Source organism: Mus musculus, chromosome 13 (genome assembly GCF_000001635.26).
Source record: "Mus musculus strain C57BL/6J chromosome 13, GRCm38.p6 C57BL/6J".
Classification (NCBI taxonomy): domain Eukaryota; kingdom Metazoa; phylum Chordata; class Mammalia; order Rodentia; family Muridae; genus Mus; species Mus musculus.
This window is the reverse complement of record NC_000079.6, coordinates 55318634-55341922: the sequence shown is the minus strand read 5'-3', so window position 1 is coordinate 55341922 and position 23289 is coordinate 55318634. Positions and strand designations below refer to the sequence as shown.

Here is a 23289-nt window from a genome sequence, read left to right as displayed (position 1 = left end):
AACAATAGGGAGACTTAACTATAACAGAATATAATCTTAAAAGGCATTTATAATAGAATATTAAAAGAGAGCTCGGGCTGGCGAGATGGCTCAGTGGGTAAGAGCACCAACTGCTCTTCCGAAGGTCCAGAGTTCAAATCCCAGCAACCACATGGTGGCTACAACCATCCGTATCTGACTCCCTCTTCTGGAGTGTCTGAAGACAGCTACAGTGTACTTACATATAATCAATAAAGATTTATTAAAAAAAAAAAGAGAGAGCTCATAGATCCATACACCAGACTAACGTGGGAATAGAGTATGAGTATATGGGTAAATGAGAATGCCAAAACTCCAGGAGGTGAGCTTCCTTGAAACTCTTGAGTGCTTACAGACTTTTTCAGCCTGTCAAGCTGACTCGACCGGAGGGCGTGGCAGACTTGGGGTGACTATTTGGAAGCATGTACCCCCAAATCAAGTTAGTGTCTGTCTGCAAACAGAAGCAGACAATTTAAAAGCTTGATGCCCCGGTTTTCTTTGGAGTCCTGTAATGAGAAGGCTGTGAGTTCCCCCATTCTCTCCTTCGAGGGAGACATGCCTGGGGGTGCTGGGTCCCTGTCTCCAGAGAAAAGGAAATCGGTGCTTTCTGTTTGTTTGTTTAAGAGTGGTGGAACACGCCTTTAATCCCAACACTTGAGAGGCAGAGGCAGGTGGAATTCTGAGTTCGAGACCAGCCAGAGGACTGGGGACAGGATAGGCAGTAAAACTAGATGCCACCCCGACTCTGTGGGGAGTGAGGATGCAGGCAACAACCTAGCTTCTCAGAGCATCTGATGCTAGAGCCCTGGCCTGCCGTGGACCACCCCAACCGGGGATGGGGGTCCCTTGGATATTATTTGGCTGTGACAAACAGAAACAAACACAGAGGCAGCTTGAATCTGAGGGTATTTTGCAGCTCTTGAGCAAGGGTTTTATGCATAGAGAAACAGATGTTACAACTCTGAAAAGCTGTGTTCAGTGAAGCTGTATAATAGAAGGGACATTGCAATAATCATTTGATACAGCAAAATACAAAATCATCCAAATATTACAACCTCAAAAAGGGTGTTTTCAATAAAACAGCCAAGTAGAACAGACATTATTATGATCATTTGGTGCATCAAAATATAAAAATCATCTAAGGCTAGTGGCAAATTTCCAAGAATAAACTAATGAATTTTTATGATCAGTTATTGTCTAACATCTACTTCCTGTTTTTCTGTATATTATCAAAGCATAAATTTAAACTTTTTATTATTATTTTTTTTTTTTCGAGACAGAGTTTCTCTGTGTAGCCCGGCTGTCCTGGAACTCACTTTGTAGACCAGGCTGGCCTCGAACTCAGAAATCCACCTGCCTCTGCCTCCCAAAAGCTGGGATTAAAAGCGTGTGCCACTACTGCCTGGCTCTTTTTTTATTTTTGTTTTTTTTTCTAATTATTTTAATTTAAGGCTTTCTTAACAATATACCAAAGCCTATTTCCAATGACACGTGTAGGCATATAAAATATTATTGTTGGAAAAATTTTTATCTATCAATACTATCTTATACATGATTTTATAGCCATAATACTTGTTTAAGATCATAGCCTAGGGGCTGGTGAGATGGCTCAATGGGTAAGAGCACTGACTACTCTTCTGAAGGTCCTGAGTTCAAATCCTAGCTACCACATGGTGGCTCACAACTACCCATAATGAGATCTTACACTCTCTCCTGGCACGTCTGAAGACAGCTACAGTGTACTTATGTATAATAATAAATCTTTGGGCCTGAGAGAGTAGAGTTGAATGGATTGAGCGGGGCAGACCAGAGTGAGCAGAGGTCCTAAAAATTCAATTCCCAACAACCACATGAAAGCTCACAACCATCTGTTCAGCTACAGTGTACTCACATACATAAAATAAAATAAATCTTAAAAAAAAAAAAATCTTAGCCTAAGCTATCAGAAACATCTCGTATATAGGAAAAGGAACAGAAAACATAAAAGAGATAATTTGCCGGGTGTGTTGGCTCATGCCTTTAATCCCAGCACTTGGGAGACAGAGGCAGGCAGATTTCTGAGTTCGAGGCCAGCCTGGTCTACAGAGTGAGTTCCAGGACAGCCAGGGCTACACAGAGAAACCCTGTCTCAAAAAAACCAAAACCAAAACCAAAACCAAAACAGATAAGTTGCCAAGAGAACTACAGCTTAATAATTTTTCTTCTGCAAAGAGTTCCACAACTGGTTCTAGCAGGTCTCCCCCTATTGAGGTCTATGGCCTCAGTCTGTGGAACTTGTCACACAGATCCTACTGGAGTTGGTGTGGCACTGACCCTTAACCCTTTGTTCTCCTGCCCTTATAGTAGTGTGGTAGTTTGAATGTGTTTGGCTCAGGGAGTGGCACTGTTAGGAGGTGTGGCCTTGTTGGAAGAAGTGTGTCACTGTGGGTGTGGGCTTTGAGACCTGTAACCTCCCCCAGCCTGAAACCTGCTTGCTCAGGGGTGGAGCTTGCTGCTCAATCTTTCTGCCTTGCCCACTGCTGGAGCTTGCTGCTTTGTAGTTCTGAAGCCATCACGTGGTTACCCTGCTACTGGATCCCAAGATTATTTGGCAGGAATCAGGCCCCCTTCCCCTGCTTCATCACTGCGTGTGGAATAGTAAAATTGAGCTTTGATCAGAATGATTGTCTTAGCTGCATCTTTTTCTTGCCCGCCTAGCCTTTCTTCTCTTCCAGGTTTCCAAAATGCCTTTCCAGCCTAGAACCCAAACATGTAGTCGGCTGGCCGGACACAACAGAGACCCTCCTCCTAGCTGCCTAGAAGCCAGTCTTCTCCTGTCTGCCTTTGGAACAAGTAGAACTCTCAGCTCCTCCAGTGCTGTGCCTGCCTGGATGCTGCCATGCTTCCCACCACGATGATAATTGACTGAATCCCAGAAGCTGTAAACCAGCCCCAATAAATGTCTTTTATAAGAGCTACCTTGGTTGGGGCTTGAGAGATGGCTCAACAGTTAAGAGCACTGACTGCTCTTAGTTCTGAGCTCTATTCCTAGCAACCACATGGTGGCTCACAACCATCTGTTGCCCTCTTCTGGTGTGCTGGAAGTCACCTACAATGTACTTGTATACATAAAAGAAATAATTCTTTAAAAAAAAAAAGTTACCTTGGTCGTGATGTTTCTTCACAGCAGTAAAACCCTAAGACAAGTAGTGAGTGGCTTCTCCCACATCCAATGCAGCCCTCCTTCCCCTGCTTCTGGGGCTGCTCTGAAAGTGCACCTTTTACTGACAACACTTGGCAGAAACTGTGACATGCTCAGGAAGCACGGGACCCTATGACAGCCTGCCAAGCTTCACGCAGCAGGAAACCCTTCCACAGAAGGATCTGCTGGAGTGTGGAGATGGTCTGCCCTGTCTGTTAGCTCCTTAAGGAGTTACAAAGTCTGATATCTCCCACTAAAGGCCACCCCCACACCCCCCACACCCTCCCACACCCCCGTTTATATTTAGGCCCGGCCCATGTGCAGAAGATGACCCAAGATATCTCAAGGGTTAAACACAATCCAGGGAGCCTTTGCATTTGTAACACAAAAGAAGACAAAAAGGAGCCGGGCGCGGTGGTCCACGCCTTCTGATTTCAAGGCCAGCCTGGTCTACAGAGTGAGTTCCAGGACAGCCACGGCTATACAGAGAAACCCTGTCTCGAAAACAAACAAACAAACAAACAAATAATAAAAAAAGAGAGAGAAAGGGGGAGGAGCCAAGAGGAGGCTCAGAAGGCTCAGCAGTAATGACTGCATGCTTCCAAGACACCTGGGTTTGGTTCCTATCACCCATATGGTAGCTCACTACACCTGTAACTCCAGTTGCAAGGGACCCAACACCCTCCCTGGCCTCTCTGGACACCAGGTGCATGACGCCCAGACGTACATGCAGGCAAAACACCATACACATAAAATGATAAAACTCTGAAAAACAAAACAAAACAAAAAACAAGATATAGTGATGTCGTCATCCAGATCTTGGGAGCCCGTGTGCTCTCCTTCCTCCTTGGTGACCGTGAAAGAGGACAGGCCTGCTTAGGATATTTGCTCCACCTGCCTCTTTAATACCACGCGGCCTTAATGAATTCTGAATCCTCTAGGGTCCAAGGTTCGAAAGCTTTGGAGTGAAGCTTCTGTCCCTTTGACCCTTTCCCCTCAAGTCTGTAAGCAAGGGCAATGGATAGTTCACAGGGTGGGTAATTTACCACAGGGACCCTTAATCCAGAGTGAGGGACACTTTTCCTCAGCTTGTTTTATGTGTCAGAGAAACTACAGAGTGAAACATGAGGAGACATCTGCAGTGGGGCAGAACTACAGAGTGGAACAAAAGAAGGGACATCTGTGGCGGGGCAGAAGATGAGATGCCTGGGGAGGGGTGGGGCAGGAGAGGGGATGCCTGGAGCCGGGTGGGGCAGAAGGAAAAGCAGCCGGCCAGGAGTGAAGAAAAGAGAAAACCAGGGCTGGAGATACTAGAGAGCAGGCATTAAGACAGTGGGGTCTCCAATTATAAAGTTCTGCCCCAGCGAGTCCCCAATTCCACCCTCCCACCCAGCAGGCTGGTCCTCCTTTGCCTGTGGCTGTTATTGGCAGAAGCCCATCCACACCTGGCCCTGGGCTTCTGCATCTAACATGAAGTTCTAGCCCCAGCTTCATGCTACAGCATCAGCTCTCACCCTGTGGGTCGTGACCCCTTGTGGGTTCAATGACCCTTTCACAGGGGTCACCTAAAACCAACACATATTTACATTATTATTCATAACAGTAGCAAGGTTACAGTTATGAAGTAGCAATGAAAATAACTTTATGGTTGGGGTCGCCACAGCAGGAAGAACTGTACTAAAGGGTCGCAGCATTAGAAGGTTGGAACCACCACTCTATAGGCACAAGACTGGGAAAACTAAAGTTTCCTTTAGAATCCAGTAAGTAGACTAGGTGTGGTAGTCCCTGTAGAGACAGGGCAGGCAGGCAGGCAGGCACGCAGGCCTCTCTAAGTTCCAGGCCAGCCAGGGTTACAAAGTAAGATTCTGTCTCAAAAACAAGCAAACAAAAATACCTAGTAAATATATGAAACTCTGACACATAGGGTCCTCATTTTGTCGAGAACTATTGCAGTGCCCTGAGCTTAAGCAAGCCTCCTGCCCTGGGTCCACAGCAAATGCTCTTGGTGTTTTCTCCTCCTCTCCCCTCATTGGCTTGGGGACTTCCAGAGCCCAGTGTCCCTTGAAAGGCCAGCAGAGATATTTGCACATACAACAGGGACGGAGCGGAGAGGGGTGGAGAACCTGTGTTGGAAAAGGACTGGTCTGTGGAGGGGGCATCCACCAGACAGTCCAGTTAAGGAAGACCCTGTCTGCCACTTCTCACACCCCCTCTAACACACAGTGACAATGTCTTGAGGCAGGGCATCCACAGATCCTCTTGAGAGTGCCAAGGAAGAGCAAGGACAAACCTCCAGCAGCCAGGTGGGTTCCAGACAAGCAGCCAAAGCCTGTCAGGGGTGCCACAACCAAGGAAGCCTTCCTACAGAGAAGGATCTTTCCCCGGGGAATCACTGGGAGCTGCCTGTCTTAGTTACCTTGCTACTGTGATAAGACCATGACCAAGGCAACTTATAGAAGAAAGTGTATTGCTTGACGTGGTAGTACACACCTTTAATCAGACTGGGTAGGCAGAGGCAGGAGGATCTCTGAAGGTTCGAGGCCAACTTAGTCTACATAGGGAATCCCAAGGCAGCCAAGACAATATAGTGAGATCCTGTCTCCCAAATAAAAAGGATTTTGGGGGGGGGGGGCTTACAGTTTTGGAGGGCTGGAGTCCATGACCATCACAGCAGGGAGCACGGCAGCAGGCAGCCAGGATGCTAGAGCAGTTGCTGAGAGCTTACATCTTCATCCACAAGCACTAGGCAGAGCAAGTCAGATGGGGAGGCCTGGGATTTTGAAACCTCAAAGCCCACCCCCAGGTGACACACCTCCTCCAAAGCCACACCTCCTAATCTTTCCTAAACAGCTTTCCACCAGCTTTGGACCAAGCTTTGAAACACATGAGCCTCCGGGGGCATTCTCACACAGCCCATCCCAATGTCTTCACTTGAACGTCAGGCAGGCTCTGCCTCAAAGCAAACTAGGAGTCACCTTTACCGGAAAACCCCCAGACTTGAGGCTTTGCATTCTAGAACAGCTCAAGGAAAACAGTTATGAGAGCTGAGCGAGTCTCCCCTTCCTACACAACCCAACCTTCAGGCGCCCACACTTGGCTACACACAGATCAAGGGTCCAAGAACTGGCCGCAGGGTGAGGACCACAGCTAGTGTTTCCTACTTTGTGGGTTTTTCTTTCTTCCACCCTTTCAACCCCCTAACACTAGACAGGAAAGAGAGAAATATAGGGGGAAAGGGGCGATGTTATTGTTAGAATACATCCTGCTGATTAGGAGAATCAGGGCATTCTTGCAAGTTTGAGCTTTGCCTTCAGGAGAGCTAGTTTCTTCTTTGTTCACAACTACTTAACCGACAGTGACCAATAGCAACCAGTGACCAACCACCAGCCCCCTCCCAGGAACCCTAGCATGTATCTACCCTCTGAAAACTCCCCAGGATTCCAAACATCACACAATCACAGAAACTATCTGCAGCTGGTAAAATCACAGCCCTGCTAGAGCACGAGGCAAATCATAGTCAGCTGCTGTGGACAGTCTGAAGCAGCCCCATATCCCACACCTGGGATTAAAATGAAAACATAATCTTATACTATTTCTCTGGGTTTTAAAAAAATTATATTTTTTAAAGATTTATTTATTTAACATATATGAGTGCTCTGTCTGCGTGTACACCTGCATGCCAGAAGAGGACACCAGATCACATTCTAGATGGTTGGGAGCCACCATGGGGTGAGCAGCTAGTGCTCTTAACAGCTAAGCCATCTCTCCAGCCCATTCTGTAGTTTTTGGGTTTGTTTTCCGAGACAGGGTTTCTCTGTATAGCCCTGGCTGTCCTGGATCTCACTCTGTAGACCAGGCTGGCCTTGAACTCAGAAATCCACCTGCCTCTGCCTCCTGAGTGCTGGGATTAAAGGCGTGTGCCACCACACCCAGCTCTATTCTGTGTTTTTAAAAGAAACTAAAATTGTCTCTTAACAATTTTGGAAGCCCTAGAGCAGAATGATCTTCCCTTCCCACCTTTCCGGGTATCTGCAGTGTCTGCCTCTGCCACTCTTCCTCCCCAGGAAGATGAATGGTCCTGTGGGGTCCAGTTTGCTTGTCTCTAGCTTGGACTGCCTGGTAACTTCAGCACAGCCAGAAGACATCAAAGCTCTGGTTCTCCAAGAGCCCAGCTCCCTATTCTTCTTACTCAGTGGCGACAGGGGCTGACTTGGGGTGGGGGTGGGGGTTGTGGTGGGCACTGTTGAGCAAGAGGGACCTCCAGTGTGTAGGGTGGGTCAGGGCCACTTCTGCATGATTTTTAGCCAGAGATATGACCTTGAGTGGAGTTCTAAATGAGAGGCCGAAAAAAATGTAACTGTGCTGGTCAGCGGGGGGCAGGTGTGTGTGCGTGTCTGTGTGTGTGTGTGCTCACGCGTGTGCGTCTGTGTGTGTGTGTCACTGAACCCTTCCCTGGCCAGCAGGCACAGACAACTGAAGAATGAGCCTGGAAGCACCTTTACCCTTTGGAATGGAAGGAACCAGGCAGTCTGCAAGGCAGACGGGTGTTTGAGAGCCCCTGGGTTCTCTCCTTTCTGTTGGTCCTGTTTATTCACCTCTGTGCCTTCTTAGTGTTGATCCTCAAAATGTTTTCCTGGCACAAGAAGGCAATGTCTCAGGAGGCCCATTTTCCTTCTGTACCTGTGCCCCTCTCTTTCACACAGTGCCCATGTGGGGAGGAGGGATGGCATCCTAAAAGTTGTCCTTTGACATCCAGAGGTGGCTGTGGCATCTATATGCCTGGGTGTACACACACCTTTTATTGTTGTTTTTTGAGGCAGGGTTTCTCAGTATAGCCCTGGATGTTCTGGAACTCACAGAGACCGTCCTCTGAGCGCTGGAATCGAAGGCTTTGCCACCACCACCTTGCCTTTTTTACAAAAATAACTTAATTATTTTTATTTTATGTGCATTGGTGTTTTTGCCTGCATACATGTCTGTTTGAGGGTATCGGGTCCCCCTATGTCACACAGTATAGCATTGGCCTAGTTTGCTTTCCCGTTGCCATGGTAAAACATTCTGACAAAAGGCAACTTGGGGAATGTGAAGCGATTTATTTCACCTTACAGTGACCGTCCTTCACTGAGAGAAGACAGGGCAGGACCATGGAGGAACATTGCTTACTGGCTTGCTGTCCATGGTTTGCTCAGCTAACTTCTTACACAGCCCAGGCCAATCTGATGGAGGCATTAAAGGAGAGCATCCAAGGCTGAGGGGCCGTGGTGTCAGACAGGAAGGGATGTCAGACAGCAGGGAAATGTGGATGAAATAGGTAAGTCTTGGCTGTTGTTTTGCAAATGGAACTCCTGGCTCCACACATCCTAGACTCTATCATGAAGTTCCACCCCCAGCTTCAGGAAACATTTCTTCTCCGTATGTAAAGCTATTGGTGTAACTCCGTGGGTCAGCTCACTTCTAAGAACATGTGAGATCCCAGGTTCAATTCCCAGCACATGTACACGTGCGCACACACACACAAAGTCTAAAATAATGTGAGTTAGGAAGTGAAACGTGTAGAAAGAAAGTGTAACACCACGGGGAAGAAAGGCTATCATGGAGTAAATGGAAGCATTATCTACCAATCACACACACACTGTGGCTTATCCAAGGTAGATGGTGATAATCCAAAGATGTGTATTTCCTGAGGTCATCATTTAAAAGATGGTTTTCCAGGCTGGAGAGATGGCTCAGCGGTTAAGAGCACTGACTGCTCTTCCAGAGGTCCTGAATTCAAGTCCCAGAAACCACATGGTGGCTCTCAACCATCTGTAACAAGATCAGACACCCTCTTCTTGTGTGTTGAAAGACAGCTACAATGTACTCATATAAATTAAAAAAACAAAATCGGGCTGGAGAGATGGCTCAGCGGTTAAGAGCACCACTGCTCTTCCATAGATCCTGAGTTCAAATCCCAGCAACCACATGGTGGCTCACAACCATCTGTAACAAGATCTGATGCCCTCTTCTGGAGTGTCTAAAGATAGCTACAGTGTACTTACATATAATAAATAAATCTTTTAAAAAAACAAGATCACTGCAGCAGGCTAGGGAAATGGAGCAGCAGTTAAGAGCTAGATGCTCTTTCAGAATCTAATCTAGGTTAGAGTCCCAGCATCCGCAGTGACCCACAGCCACATGTATCTCCAGTTCCAGGAATTCTGACTCACTCTTCTGGCCTCCAGGGCATCCGGTACACACATGGTACACAGACATACATGGAGGCAAAATACTCAAAAATAACAATCAAAGTCTACTTGAAAGAGACACAGTTAAAAGCTGCAGGAGGTGCCACTGTCCTGTGCTATCCTGACAGGCTGGGGTGACATTCCCAGGTAGCCTCGAGCTGGGTGCTTCTGTCCCCCCAGCACGGATGGATGCTTTTCTCAGTCCTGTGTGCCTCTGCTACTGGGCCACAATCCGGTAGAAGAGGTGACCTCAAGAGACACAGGACCATTGGTGTTTTTAGAAGGTGCAAAGGAGGAGAGAGTCCTGGGGCTTTGCTGGAGGATGTGGCATTTGAGTGCATCTGGTATAGGCAGGGAGTGGGCGAGGGCAGGATCAGTGTGCTACGAGGCAGAGGAGGGGCACTGCCCAGCCCCTTGAACCCAAGGGCTGTTGGAGCCATCGCAGGTTGTACCAGGCATCAGTTCTACTGCAGCAAGGGGGAACTCACTGAAGGAGTCCAGCGTCTTTTTTTTTTTTAATATTCATTATGTATACAGTATTCTGCATGCATACCAGAAGAGAGCATCAGATTCCAGTATAGATAGTTGTGAGCCACCATGTGATTGCTGGGAATTGAACTCAGGACCTCTGGAGGAACAGCCAGCGCTCTTAACCTCTGAGCCATCTCACCAGCCCCGGAGTTCAGCTTCTTAATCAGGTCCCCACATCTGCAAAGGTTCTGGGGACAGGGAGACATCAGGACTATACCCTGAGCAATCTGTAGCAGGAGATGGAAGGCCTTGGTGATCTAAGGCACAAATCCATTTGGACATTAGTTATCTGACAAACTGCGACAAGGTAAGACAGCCCACTCCAGCCTGGCAGTGGTGGTGCATGCCTTTAAGCCTAGCACTTGGGAGGCAGAGGCAGGCATCCGCCTCTGAGTTCGAGACCAGCCTGGCTAAAGAGTGAGTTCCTGGACAGCCAGGGCTACACAGAGAAACCCTGTCCTGAAAAAAAAACAAAAAACCAACCAAACAACCAAATAAAACCCCCAAAACAGCCCCCCACCCCAACCCAACCAACCAACCAACCAACCAACAAAAAGACAGTCCACTCCAGTTACTGTGGCTGAAGGGGAAGTGGATCCCCAGACATCACAGGACCCAGGTGATCTAGGGACAGAGGCTCTTTTAGGTCACTGGAGTATCTGTTGGACCTGATACTTGCCAGAGCTTCATCGCCACACCTTGCCTTTCCCCCTAGGAAGGGTTACTCCTGCCTGCTCTGGCCCTATCTACATATTCATGGGAGGTCTGAGGCCAGGTTGACTTCTAACAACACCCTTCAGCCAGGCTGTTACCTATACCTCCTAGGATGATTCTGAGATGATGTGGCCTCCTCCCTCTGCTGGAACTTTCCTTGGAGAACCTTTTGTCTCCGTCCTGTTCTGAGGTCAGTCTCCTGGGTAGCAGATGTATGATGTCTGTGCCTGCACGGTGCTTGCGTGAAACCCCGACATTTGGGAACTGGAAGGAGTATCAGGAGGTCGCCATCTTGGGTTACATAGCAAGTTTGAAGCTAGATTGTTGCACATGAGATCCTGTGTCAATTCGCTCCTCCTTCTCTTCCAAGGGGAACGCACAAGAGCCTGACTGCTGACCGGAGCTGGGCAGACCTTCCGGTGTCTCTCTCCATAGCCACCAGGCCTTTCAGTCTACAAACTGTTACACAGTAGCCGCAACTCTTGGATTTAAAAAAAAAAAAAAAAAAAAAAAGGCGATTTCCCTTGGGAAGACAGCCTCTTCCGAAGGGGCCTGATTGGCACGTGACTGTGTTTTCCTAAGGCCATCTGTTCATAGTGCCCCCTCTCTGGTCCACTTGACTCTCAGAATGCCCCATCATTCCTGACTCATAGGTATGGCTACCCCTAGTGGCTATCCAGGAGCCTCCACCGGATGGCTAGCAGAGCCTTGTTCTAGATGCCACCCCGCCCCCCAGGGGCTGTCTGGTTGCAATGGCCCTAATGAGAGACGTATGTTTGCTTGCTGGCATTAGTTGTAACCACCGCAACGCTGTCTCACAGTACGCGAGTTGTCGTCACACCTAGCAGTGGCCGCTGAGGAGCTCCAGAACTCAGGGTGAGACAGTGTGTTTCATGCCCTGGCTTGGGAAGCTATCAACAGCCGACGTTTTCACGACGCCATTAACCTCCCTGCGAAGGACGGGAGAGCTAGGAGGGATTCCCATTCGAAGACCAATGAAGGGCAGATACGGGGCGGCCCGTACCGTGTCCTGCGTCCGCGCCCCCAACACAGGCGCGTGCGCATCGCCGTCTCTCGTAGCTCGCCCCCGCCCTCCTCGTCCGGGTTTTCAAATTTGAAACCGGCAGCTTTTCCCGCCCGAGTCGGGGCCCCCGCGGCGGGAGAAGGCGGGGCCGCGCATCAACCAACCCAGTCTCCGAGGCTCGCGGCCCGCCCGGAGGATGTGGCCGCGTCCCGCGCGCACGTGTAGCCCAGGCCGGCGCCTGCTAGGACCGGCGCGATTGCCTGTCGCAGGAGTGGGGCAGCTTGCAGCGCCCGGTGTCCGGGCTGCCTGACCCGGCGGAGGGTTCTTCCCTAAAGCGCAGAGCAGCAGCCCAGTTCAGCCTGGGCGGGAAGAGGCGGGCTGGGCTGGGCAGGGCGGGGCGGACGGGGTTCCCATGGGCGGGGCGGGGAGGGGCCAGGGCGGGGCGACCGGGGGCGGGGCGGGCCCTGTGCTTGTGGCACCGTGTCAGTTACATTGAAACAAAAGTGGTAAGGCGGCTGACAGGGCTAGCATCCCTAGCCCGCTGGTCGTCGGCTGTCGCCGACATGGAACCCGTGGCTAGCAACATCCAGGTCCTGCTGCAGGCAGCGGAGTTCCTGGAGAGGCGCGAGAGAGGTGAGGACAGACCCCGCGCGCGGGCTGAATTTGGCTCCCAACCTGGAGGGAGCAAGGCTGGAGGGCTGCTGGCGCGCTGCCGCCCGCACATCTATTGGAGTTCGCAGGCAGCCGGGCAGGGAGTGACTGGGGAAAGGGTCCTGGCGCCAAAAGCCTTTCCTTGACTTCGCCGTGCCAGGGGCTCCAGCTGACGGGCTGTGTTGCTGTGTTCTCTCTCTGGCAGAGGCAGAGCACGGTTATGCGTCCCTGTGTCCACACCACAGCCCCGGGACCGTCTGCAGGAGGAGGAAGCCACCCCTGCAAGCTCCTGGCGCGCTGAACAGTGGGCGGTGAGCAGGGATGGGGCAGTGTAGGGAGGGATGCTGGTCCTTAGCTGTCCCATCTAACTCTCTTCTCACTTCCTTGTTTGTTCTTCTGGCCCAGGTACCCTGCTCCATCCGCCTTTTCTACACACACACACACACACACACACACACACACACACACACACACGGCCCAGGTACCCTGCTCCATCCGCCTTTTCTACACACACACACACACACACACACACACATCACATCACATCACACAGGTCATTCACACTCCTGAATTGTCTCTACTACAGGCTTCTGCTTTTCTGTTCTTTTGCATATTCTGTTTCTTTAAAATAGTTTCCCCTCTACTGATTTCTCTGACAGGCTTATTTTTTGATCAAGTGTCACATCTGTCCAGGGAGCCTGTCTTGCCTGGCTGTCAGGGGCGAGACCCCGCAAGTACCTGGGCAAGTGTCCTGTATTTTTTGGTGTGTGTGTCTGATTCCTTTAGTCACTACCTGGGGTGTGGTGTCCTAAAGGAACCCAGGCCCTCACGAAAGGCTTCCTTGGCGCAGCTATCTGTAGTGAGGTCTGAGCTGCACAACAGCCTGGGGTTGAGGATTTGCACAGTACCCTCACTTGATCCCCTTGGCATTCACAGGTCTGTGCACAACGAGCTGGAGAAGCGCAGGTGAGTCCCAACCTGGCTCTCAACAGTTCCCGGTCTCAAGGACCATCTTTCTCAGACCTTTCCTCCCTTGCCATCCCTCTGGCTAGGGAGGTGGGGCTGGTACTGCCCTCCAGACTCCTTCCCTTGCAGGAGAGCCCAGCTGAAGCGGTGCTTAGAGCAACTGAGGCAGCAGATGCCCCTGGGAGTTGACTGTACCCGATACACTACACTAAGCCTCCTGCGCCGGGCCAGGGTGCATATCCAGGTGAGGAGCTGTCTCTTGTCTCTCTGCTTGGGAGACAGTGTGGTCTTGTGGTGTGGATGGCCTGGCTGCAGGGCTGCCTCCATTCTGTGGGACTTGAGACAATCCCGTTTTGTTCCCGAATCCATCTAATGGAAGAGAAGCAGACAGCAGGGCTGTTCTGAGGCCTTGTAAATGTTCCTTTTGTTGTGGGTAGTATTACTTAAGTCCTAGCTGTGAGACCTTGGATGAGTCTGTTTCCTGTTGGGTTCAGCAGGGAGTATACGGCTGGTGAAAATACTGTGCTAAGCCCTGCGATTCGGCAGACCGCAGAGGGCTGGTACCTAGCCTCTCCTCCTGACTTACTCCTCAGGGCTTTCTGGTTTGGGTTCTGCTGGTGGTGTTGAGTCAGGGGAGGTCTGGAGGCAAAGGACAGTGAATTAACTAGCTGGTTGGACTTGGCCTTGCTGCTGCTCGGGTGGAATTGCAGGCCCCCTGGTGGACAGGAGTGGATATGCAGACAACAAGGCCTAGGCTGTGCCAACCATGTGGGCGTGTTAGAAGCTGCCTTGGCAACAGAAGAGGATGTTTCCTGCTTTCTGGGCCCATGTGATGGAAGGAAACAATGAGAGTCAGACAGAGAGAGAGAGAGAGAGAGAGAGAGTGCGCACGCATGTGCGCGCACATGCGCGCACACACACACACACACACACACACACACACACACACACACACACACACACCTCTGAGAGCAGATGAGGGGCAGAATCAATCAATGCCTGACCTGTTTATCAGCGTTTATCATACACGGCTCTGTTAGGTTCTATTCAAGGGCCAGGGCAGTCAGTGCCATTGCTATTCAGCACATATTTGCACTGTCACATACATGCCTGCCTTCACCTCCAAGTGACCTGGTTCTCACGTAGGCTTACATTTCTCCCATGAGCTTGTCTGACCTCATTTTCAAGTAGATGAGCGTGCTACCCAGAGGGGCTGGCACCTGGGCATTAGCCCTTTCCTTGGGCAGCATCTCCTGAGTGGTCCTTCCACCAGGCTGCCTGCTATTCTGCATGTGCTGAGGCCAGCTCTAGCTGGGATCCCTGAAGGGACACAGCCTCACTTCCTGCTTCCTGTGAAACTCAAGCATCCCTAATGCGGCCTTGCTTTCCTGGGCTCCAAGTGGTCCCGTGACAGCTTGTAAAAGCTTCTCTCTTGGCCTACCAGAGACAAAGAGCTTCCCGGGGTCCCTCTGCCTTGATGGTACCCAGCCCCGTAGTTTAGTCTAGGTGAGGACATGCACCTTTCTGTACCTTGTGCTGAGTGTTCTGGCTTATTCCCCCCTTGCTTTAAATCATTTGTACGGGTTAAAGATCAAACCTAAGGCCTTGCACGTGCTAGGCACACCTTACCCCTGAGCTGCATCTCCAGCTGCTGTCTCTCTCTCTCTCTCTTTTTTTTTTTTTGTTTTGGTTTTTTTTGAGATAGGATTTCTCTGTATAGCCCTGGCTGTCCTGGAACTCACTCTGTAGACCAGAACTCAGAAATCTGCCTGCCTCTGCCTCCCGAGTGCTGGGATTAAAGGCATGCGCCACCACCCCCGGCTTGCTGTGTCTTTCTTATTATCTGCATGCAGGCTTCAGCCCAGTGAGTCTATAGTCCAACAATCAAGTGTAAAGAAATGGAAAGAGGTCAGGCAGTGGTGGCGCACGCCTTTAATCCCAGCATTTGGGAGGCAGAGGCAGGCGGATTTCTGAGTTTGAGGCCAGCCTGGTCTACAAAGTGAGTTCCAGGACAGCCAGGGCTACACAGAGAAGAGAAACCCTGTCTCGAAAAACCAAAAAAAAAAAAAGAAATGGAAAGAGACCACCAGATAGTGTGCTGGGTCTGACCACAGGTAGCAGTGGATGGAAACCTAAGTGTGGCCACATCCTTCAGTTTTACTTGTCAGGATGCTACAGTCCCCAAGTTTGTACTGACATTATATTCTCCATTGGATTATGTGACTAGGCTCTAAAGACACTTGAGATGGGGGTACCCTATGGTCCGTACTCATCTAGACAGTTCTTTGTATATTGAAGGGCAGGAGGTGGTGGCCTCTGAAGGTCATGAAGCCACCCTGGATGGGGTTCGTTCCATGGCTGCCTCTCTGTAGACCCTGGGCAGCTGACCCTATTCCCTGCCCCCGTGGGTTCTACAGAAGCTGGAGGAGCAGGAGCAGCAAGCCCGGCGGCTCAAGGAAAAGCTTCGCAGCAAACAGCAGAGCCTGCAGCAGCAGCTGGAGCAGCTCCAGGGGCTGCCAGGAGCTAGGGAGCGAGAGCGGCTGAGGGCAGACAGCTTGGACTCTTCAGGCCTGTCCTCTGAGCGCTCAGACTCAGACCAAGGTGGGTGCACACCCTGGGAGGGGCGAGGCTGGGGCGGGGGGCGGGGCCAGTGGGGAGCGTGGCTGGCTGGGGCGAGTGGACCGCTGGGGCGAGCAGACTGGCTTCTCCTTGCAGAGGATCTGGAGGTGGATGTGGAGAGCCTGGTGTTTGGGACTGAAACAGAGCTCCTACAGAGCTTCAGCGCTGGGCGGGAGCACAGCTACTCACACAGCACCTGCGCCTGGCTATGATGCCCACTGCGGCCTGTACTCTCCTTGGACTGAGCCTGCCAGTCAGTGGCCCCCACACAAGTTGGCTTAGAGCCACATGTTGAAGAGACTAAAGCCAAGGTGTGGGAGCAGACTCCAGACTCTGCTGCACAGCTTGAGCTTGGGCCACCCTCCCCATCCCCCAGGGAATTTCATGTAGCACTTGGCCCTGCTTTGCTGCTCCCCACAGGGACAGGAAGCCTCAAAACTTCTTGTTCCTGGGCAAAGCCCCAGGCCTCTGCCCGTATATACTGCACAGTATTTTCATTAAAATCCTCTTTTGTAAGTTCCTGTCCATGGTTTTGCCCCGATGAGATGAAGTCCCTGCCACAACTGGAAGAGAGGAAATAAGGTCAGTAGCTGGCAAAAAGGGTCTTGTGAAGGCAGTGCACATCTGACAGCGTGGAGGATGCTCTGTGGTCCTGATGCTGAGGCAGAGTGTGTGACGTGCCTGAGCTCCTGATTCAAACCAAAGCTATCTGACTCCAGAACTGGGGCTAATCAAATCATGTGTTTATTGAGTGCCTGTTATGTGCTAAATATTGTTCAGGGTACTTGGGACACAGCAGAGAATAAAACAAGGAGCCCTGCCCTCTTGGAGCGTACAGTCTATCACCTGCGCACTGCTGTGACCTTGGGCAAGTCACTGCACCCCTCTGCCCGGCAGACAGAGCTGGGTGTGGTGCAGATGCTGACCAGGACAGGGCCCTGACCCACCACCCCAGACAGCAGAGAGGGCTGCAGGTTGCTCTTTAATAATCACGTACACTGGGGAGAGGGAGAGGAAGCGAGTTATACGAGCTGCCGCTGCTGCTGCTTGGTGGCGGCCTTGTTGGCCAGGTCCTTGGCCTTCTCTGTAGCTGCCAGTGCGGTCTCCTTTGCTTTCTCTTTGGCCTCTTTGGCTGTCTCAACAAGGGTTTTGGAAGGGGCCTCACCTGTGGCAAACGACAGGGTCTAGCTTCAGACAATGCCTGGAAGACCCACCCAAGCCCTGGTCAATCACAGCAGCCATTGTTGATGGGTTCTTAGGAATGAAGTTGGTGTCCTGTTTCTTGACCCTCCCACCCATCCTTCATAGGCACACTTAGGAGTCTCATTGGTCAAGGCTACTGGGAGTGAGGGTTTCTCCAACTCCTGACACAGTGTCCAGGGCCCTCACCTTGTAGCTTGGCCAGGATGTATTCAAAGCCCTTCATTGTCTTGGTCACATTGCTTTTGAACCGGGCAAGACCAAATTCCTGGCAGGAGAGGGAGAAGGATGGGAGAGTTACTCAATGACCCAGAGCCGAGCCCCGCCCTGCCCGCCCTGCAGCCTCTTACCTGGACAGCTCTGGAGACGCCAAATAAGCTAGAGGAGACCCAGGCTTCCCGACGGATTTCGGTCCAGCCGCTATTGTCAGAGTTCACACAGTAAACACATCGTTCCTCCACCACCTTCAAGGGAAGTTGGGCTGAGCACCTCAAAGAAGCACCCTATGCTCTGCTCACTTGCACGCTCACACCCTGTCTCTACCATGCTACTGTCCCTGTCTCCTTCACAAGGGGAAGCAATGACAAAGTTCTTCCCGTTATGTATCCTGGGCCCAGAGGGAGGCTGCTCTGCCTCCATTACCTCTCTGTTGACCCTTCCAAGTAGAACAGTTTCTTGGGATCAGTTGCTATTCCAACCCGATCTTGGGGCCTCTGGATCTAGATGTGAGCAGTGTTTCTCGTCTGCCTTCTACCCTCTCCTCTTTGAACTTCCTGGTATTGTGTGTGTGCGCAAGCACGCGCACACACTCCAAAAATGACAGCTTTCATTAACAAAGGGAGCGGCAGCCTCCTGAAGAATGTGAAGTAGTCACAAACTTGTCAATGTGATATCTACCAAGCAGAGCTCTCAGCTGAGGTGACTTCAGACAGTGCTGGGCAGGAAAAGGTGCCTTACTCACGGATTGTGAGTGGCACATCTTTATATAAAGTTTTTCTTTTTTGAAACGCACAATTTCCACCTCTCAGGCTTACAGAAGCCGAGAAAGAATCATCTAGAAGCTCGAAGGTTATTCACACTGTGTGAACATTCCCAAACATGGGTTTTCAAGCCTTCCAAAGCATACAAGATCCATATAATGCACTTCCTCAAATCTCATGCACAAACCGAGGCACACCCCAGTTATCTCCACTTGATGTGACTCCAACAGGGAAGCCACAGCCTCCCTTTCTCGATCAGCATCATTCCTGAAAGCCACCCCCCCCCCCATATGTATGCATGCATGCATGTCACCAACTGACTGCTCTGCGCACAGTACTTGTAACAAGCTTTGAAAAGGGGTGTCAGCCGGGCAGTGGTTGGTGGTGCACGCCTTTAATCCTAGCACTTGGGAGGCAGAGGCAGGTAGATTTCTAAGCTCGAGGACAGCCTGGTCTACAAAATGAGTTCCAGGAGAGCCAGAGTTTCACAGAGAAACCCTGTCTCGGGGAAAAAAAAAAAGAAAAAAAGAACAGGGGTGTCTTTCCCCACCATCTGAGAGCCAAGGGACAGTCCCAGAGAATCTGACCAATCGAAAGGGTAGACCAATCTAAGGGCAGAACTCTAGAGATGCAGCTCATTGGTATTTTAGGCCTGCCTCTGGCCACAGAAGTTCCCACAACTCTCTTGCCTGAAATCTGAAGGGCAACTATTTTGAGGGAGCAAAGGAAGTCTCACCATCAGCCGGGCATGGTTGATGTTCCAGGTGAAGGTGGTCATGGTCTGATTCTGGGGGTCCACAATAGAGTCCTCCAGGATGTACACGGAGTGAGCAACGTTGGCAGGAAACAGTCGCTCTGCCCAACGTGGCATCCTGTTGGTCTTGGTCAGGAGTCTCCGGGACAGTAGCTTCTGGTCGGGGGTCACCTCCCGGTGCACTATGTCTTCGGTTAAGACATGTTTGCTGCAAGAGTTAAAGATGATTCTCAGGAGCCTGCTCTTGACAGCATGTCTACTGGTTCCTATTTAGCGCCTCCAGGTCATGGCTGCCTGCAATCTGTGATCTGTGCCCGGGTTCAGAATTAGAGTACACTGAACCTATCCCCGGGCAAATTCCAACTCCCTCCTCCACCCGACATGGATTCTGTGGCTCTCCAAAGCGAGCAAAATCTCAAGAATTATACCACTAGAGAGCGCCAGCAGCAGGTAAGCAAACCATCCTCAGGATTTCTGGCCCCGAAATACCGCTCAACTCCCGTGCTGCCGCCTCTTCCTGTCCAACCACCTTTGGACTGCAAAATAGAAATCTAGAGCCCAATATAAATCACAAACTAGACAATCTTCTTCGAGGACTTTGGAGGCTTGGACTGATTCTAATCCTATAAGGATTTTGTGCTATAACTGTGGCCACAGTTCCGCAGATAGCCCACATCGGACTCTGTCCAGTCTTTCAAACTCCACTATTGAAGGACAGCCTACGGTGCGATCTCCAGAAGAAGAGAGGAAGGCGACTCGCTCTACCCAACGCCACGTACCTATAGGGATTCGGGTACCGTTGCCAGAAGGCGGCGAACACTTGGTCCCAGGAACTTCGGAGCACGCTCTGGCCCAGGAAATACTTCACCATCGTCCCGACCCGGACGGGCTCAGCACCCGTGCAGCATCAGGGTGAAGAGCCCGGGGGTGGGGGGGACGTGGCTAGGCGCACGCCCGCCAGGCTCGCAGCTCAATCTCCGCAGGACCGCGCCCAGGTCCCTACCGCCGCCATCAGGGGTTATAGGACTGCACGACGCTTCCGGCGCCGGATGCATAGGATCGGCCACTTCCGGCGCCCGCGTCACGTGACCGGGCGTCCCGCCTCTTGGCTTCCAGTCCCAGAGGTGCTGTTTGGAGTTAGCTACGAGGACCCCAGATTCAGTCGGTAACCCCGGCGCAGCGGAGCTTCGGGCGCAGCGGCGGTCGCGCGGGTGAGCACCGCAGGGCTCTGCGGCGCGGTGGAGGGCGCTGTCCGCGTCCCCGCGCCGCGGCTCTGCAAAGGACGGAGCGCCCCGGGCCGAGGCGCCAGGGGCCTGCGAGGTGCGAGGCCCTTGGGGTTGGGGTCTGAGGCTTGGGCTCTGCCTGGGCCGCGCGGACCCTGAAGTGGGTGAGGCGGCCCAGGGAGCATGAGCGGGCAGCGCGTGGACGTTAAGGTGGTTATGCTGGGCAAGGAATACGTGGGCAAGACGAGCCTGGTGGAACGATACGTGCACGACCGCTTCTTGGTGGGGCCCTATCAGAACGTGAGTGCACCCCTGCGGAGCAGGCATGGGAGGAAGGGGTCCGGCCAGTATTCCACACTTATCTCTTCCCTGGTTGTAGACCATCGGGGCTGCTTTCGTGGCCAAGGTGATGTGCGTTGGAGACCGGACGGTGACTCTGGGCATTTGGGTAAGTCCCTTGAGAACAGAGTCTTGTGCAAACCTGTCTCCCGAATTTAATGTCTTGCCTCTTAAACCAGCCAACTGGAGCCTCATAGAGGTCGTTTTTCCTTCCTCACACCCATTTACTCGTCTAAAAAAAGGAGGGGGGGTTGTCTGGAAGATGGGGCCTATTTTGTAGTCTTGTGAAGGAGCTTATTAACTCCTTTCACCCCTCAGGACACAGCAGGTTCCGAGCGCTACGAAGCCATGAGCAGAATCTATTACCGGGGTGCTAAAGCTGCAATTGTCTGTTATGGTAAGGGGTTGAATTCTGGCGTGTTCAAGTAGTAAGGGTTAGGTTACAGGCCAGCATCAGAGGGAAGCCGCTGATCTTTATGTGTCTCTTGCCTTACCCTTACCAAGACCTCACTGACAGCAGCAGCTTTGAGAGAGCCAAGTTCTGGGTTAAGGAGCTGCGCAGTTTAGAAGAGGTAGGTGGCCAGATATCACAAGAGTAGGGACAGAGACTGTATTGGTCTGTGGAGATAATCTCAGCCTTGTCTTCTGCTACAGGGCTGTCAAATCTACCTGTGTGGCACTAAGAGTGACCTGCTGGAGGAAGACAGGCGGCGCCGTCGTGTAGACTTCCATGATGTTCAGGACTATGCCGATAGTAGCTGTTTTTAAGTCTCTGAGGATGGGGGCTTGGGGGCGGGTACTATCTGCCTGAGTGTATTTCAAAGATGGGAATGACAGTCTTGGTTGCTTTCTGGCCTTCTTGAACCTGTGTGGTTCAGGAGACTGAACTGTTAGCTACATTTAGGTGTGCTCCCCAAGTGTGAAGACAGTCACTTCTCTTTGCAGATATCAAAGCCCAACTCTTTGAAACATCCAGCAAGACAGGCCAAAGTGTGGGTGAGTGTTGTCTTGGGTCCTGTCAGCAGGAACAGGCAGGACAGTAGAGCAGAAAGGTTCAGAGGGCTGGGCCACTGGGATACCCAGGGCTGCTGGTCTCAGGCCCTCACTGATTCTTTGCTTGCCAGATGAACTCTTCCAGAAAGTGGCTGAGGATTACGTCAGTGTGGCTGCTTTCCAGGTGATGACAGGTGTGTACTTCCTCATGGTCCCCAGCCTTCTTGGTGACCTACTTGATGCCCCGACATAATAGTAGTGCTGAGCAGTCACCTCTCCTCTCTTTGACAGAGGACAAAGGTGTGGATTTGAGCCAGAAGGCAAACCCTTACTTCTACAGCTGTTGTCATCACTGAGTCACCACTCATCTGGCCCAGTGGAATTAGATGAATTCCCAGAGGGGCTGGACCTGACTCTTGTCTGGGCTGGAATGGTCAAGCGTCTGAGCTATTCCAGGTGCCTCTCACAGCAGAGGTGGCACCTGCCTGTGCTGGCCCATGGAACGGAGGAAGTATTGGGCTGACTGTGGGCATGAGGAGGAGTAAGGGCTGACTTGAATCCCAGGCTTCTGTCCAGACTATTTAAGTAGCTTCTGAACTGTAAATAAAATTGATGCATTTCCTTGCTGTGTGCACTGGGTGTCAAAACACCTAGTTGTTCCTGGGGCCACGTGGGCCTCACTTATATGAAGACTTCCATCTGGAACCAAGTAACAGTTTCCTAAGACTATCACTGAAACCATGGATAAACAATGGGCTCTTTTTCTTATGGCCTTTTTATTAGTGCTTACATGTCTGAGTGTAGAGCAAATACCAGGGCTTCTAACATACTAGGCAAGAACTATATCACTTTTTTTCTTTTGTGGGGGTGAAGATAGGTTGAGGCTGGGATGGAAAAGTACAAAGTTCAGGAGAAGACGAAGGAAAGCACCTCAGCTGTGCCCAGAGACAAAAGGCTTGGGTACATCAACCTCAAGACGAGTTGGTTAGGCCAGCTCTACCTGTTGTGTTATGTCTGAACCTGTGCTCAGGGGTGTGACTCAGTCCTAAGCTTCCCAGTGAAACCCTATAATGTACGCAACAAGAGGCAACTCCATCTTTCTATAACTCAAAAAGGTCTTATGCATCCAATTTAGTTGCTAACTTAGAAAAAGGCCTTGAAGCTTCCAAACCTTTACTCACTGCACTCTAGAGGCAGAGGCAGCAGATCTCCAAGTTTAAGACCAGCATGGTCTACAGACTGATTCCCAGTTCAGCCAGGACTACACCGTGAAAACTATTGTGAAAAATAAAAAAGGGCTTTAAGATGGAATGGTGGCTGGGCAGTGGTGGCGCACACCTTTAATCCCACTAAGCACTTGGGAGGCAGGGACAGGTGGATTTCGGAGTTCAAGGCCAGCCTGGTCTACAGAGTGAGTTCCAGGACAGCCAAGGCTATACAGAGAAACCAAAAAATAAAAAGATGGAATGGTGGCCTGTGCCTTTAATTCTAGCACCCTGGATGCAAAGGCAGGTAGGCTTTTGAGTTGCAGGCCACCACAGCTGCATAGTAACAGCCCACCCCTCAAAAAAACTCATTAAAGAATAAGAAAAATAAGGCAACTGCTAACTTATTCAGGATCAGAAACACTGAAAAGCTATGTGCTCATGTAAAAAGGGCTAATACTTCCCGTTTAAGCAAGAGGAAGTGTATTACAACCCTTTCCAGTTATTGGTGAGGATGTGGGCTCAACTAGGGTTCTACCTTTGCCTCTGCTTTCCCTCTTAAGCCTGAGTCTTCAAACTTGCCTTTGAAGATTTCAGAATCCCCAACCTGGTCCCATTCATGCCATCCAAGCAACTGGGAAGCTGCTGCAGGAGGAAGACTTGTTTG

General features: G+C 51.1%; 3 protein-coding genes across 5 annotated transcripts; 2 read left to right on the top strand and 1 right to left on the bottom strand.

Annotated features, from left to right (window-relative positions):
• The first annotated feature begins 12022 nt into the window (after positions 1–12022).
• Positions 12023–16753, top strand: Mxd3 (Max dimerization protein 3). Of its 2 annotated transcripts, none has more exons than XR_873434.3 (6): positions 12023–12325; positions 12549–12654; positions 13280–13309; positions 13439–13553; positions 15608–15910; positions 16025–16444. XR_873434.3 is itself a non-coding variant. In NM_016662.5 (6 exons), the coding sequence occupies exons 1-6, from the start codon at positions 12256–12258 to the stop codon at positions 16138–16140; spliced, it is 621 nt and encodes a 206-aa protein (NP_057871.2). In that variant the 5' UTR covers positions 12192–12255; the 3' UTR covers positions 16141–16753. The 2 variants fall into 2 exon arrangements, 1 of the variants encoding a protein (NP_057871.2); NM_016662.5 differs by having other exon boundaries at positions 12192–12325; positions 15727–15910; positions 16025–16753.
• Positions 16651–19868, bottom strand: Prelid1 (PRELI domain containing 1). The gene is made up of 5 exons (NM_025596.5): positions 19642–19868; positions 18845–19070; positions 17479–17592; positions 17318–17396; positions 16651–17093 (listed from the first exon to the last, which is right to left on the bottom strand). Exons 1-5 carry the CDS (start codon positions 19731–19733, stop codon positions 16951–16953), a joined length of 654 nt encoding a protein of 217 aa, NP_079872.4. The 5' UTR covers positions 19734–19868; the 3' UTR covers positions 16651–16950.
• Positions 19869–19942: 74 nt separating this feature from the next.
• On the top strand, positions 19943–22700 carry Rab24 (RAB24, member RAS oncogene family). 2 transcript variants are annotated; one of them, NM_009000.3, is made up of 8 exons: positions 19943–20385; positions 20465–20533; positions 20743–20821; positions 20929–20996; positions 21079–21178; positions 21370–21420; positions 21549–21611; positions 21709–22700. In NM_009000.3, the coding sequence occupies exons 1-8, from the start codon at positions 20269–20271 to the stop codon at positions 21771–21773; spliced, it is 612 nt and encodes a 203-aa protein (NP_033026.1). In that variant the 5' UTR covers positions 19943–20268; the 3' UTR covers positions 21774–22700. The 2 variants fall into 2 exon arrangements, with proteins under 2 accessions (NP_033026.1, XP_006517228.1); XM_006517165.4 differs by having other exon boundaries at positions 19946–20385; positions 21687–22049.
• Positions 22701–23289: the final 589 nt, after the last annotated feature.

Coding starts and splice junctions, on each gene's coding strand:
- Prelid1 (NM_025596.5), bottom strand. CDS start 19,733: ATGGTGAAGTATTTCCTGGGCCAGAGCGTGCTCCGAAGTTCCTGGGAC. Junction 17,593..18,844: donor TCAACCATGCCCGGCTGATG/GTGAGACTTCCT, acceptor CTTCCCTTGAAG/GTGGTGGAGGAACGATGTGT. Junction 17,397..17,478: donor GCGTCTCCAGAGCTGTCCAG/GTAAGAGGCTGC, acceptor CTCTCCTGCCAG/GAATTTGGTCTTGCCCGGTT.
- Mxd3 (NM_016662.5), top strand. CDS start 12,256: ATGGAACCCGTGGCTAGCAACATCCAGGTCCTGCTGCAGGCAGCGGAG. Junction 12,326..12,548: donor CCTGGAGAGGCGCGAGAGAG/GTGAGGACAGAC, acceptor TCTCTCTGGCAG/AGGCAGAGCACGGTTATGCG. Junction 13,554..15,726: donor GGGCCAGGGTGCATATCCAG/GTGAGGAGCTGT, acceptor TGGGTTCTACAG/AAGCTGGAGGAGCAGGAGCA.
- Rab24 (XM_006517165.4), top strand. CDS start 20,269: ATGAGCGGGCAGCGCGTGGACGTTAAGGTGGTTATGCTGGGCAAGGAA. Junction 21,179..21,369: donor TGTTCAGGACTATGCCGATA/GTAGCTGTTTTT, acceptor TTCTCTTTGCAG/ATATCAAAGCCCAACTCTTT. Junction 21,421..21,548: donor CAAGACAGGCCAAAGTGTGG/GTGAGTGTTGTC, acceptor TTTGCTTGCCAG/ATGAACTCTTCCAGAAAGTG.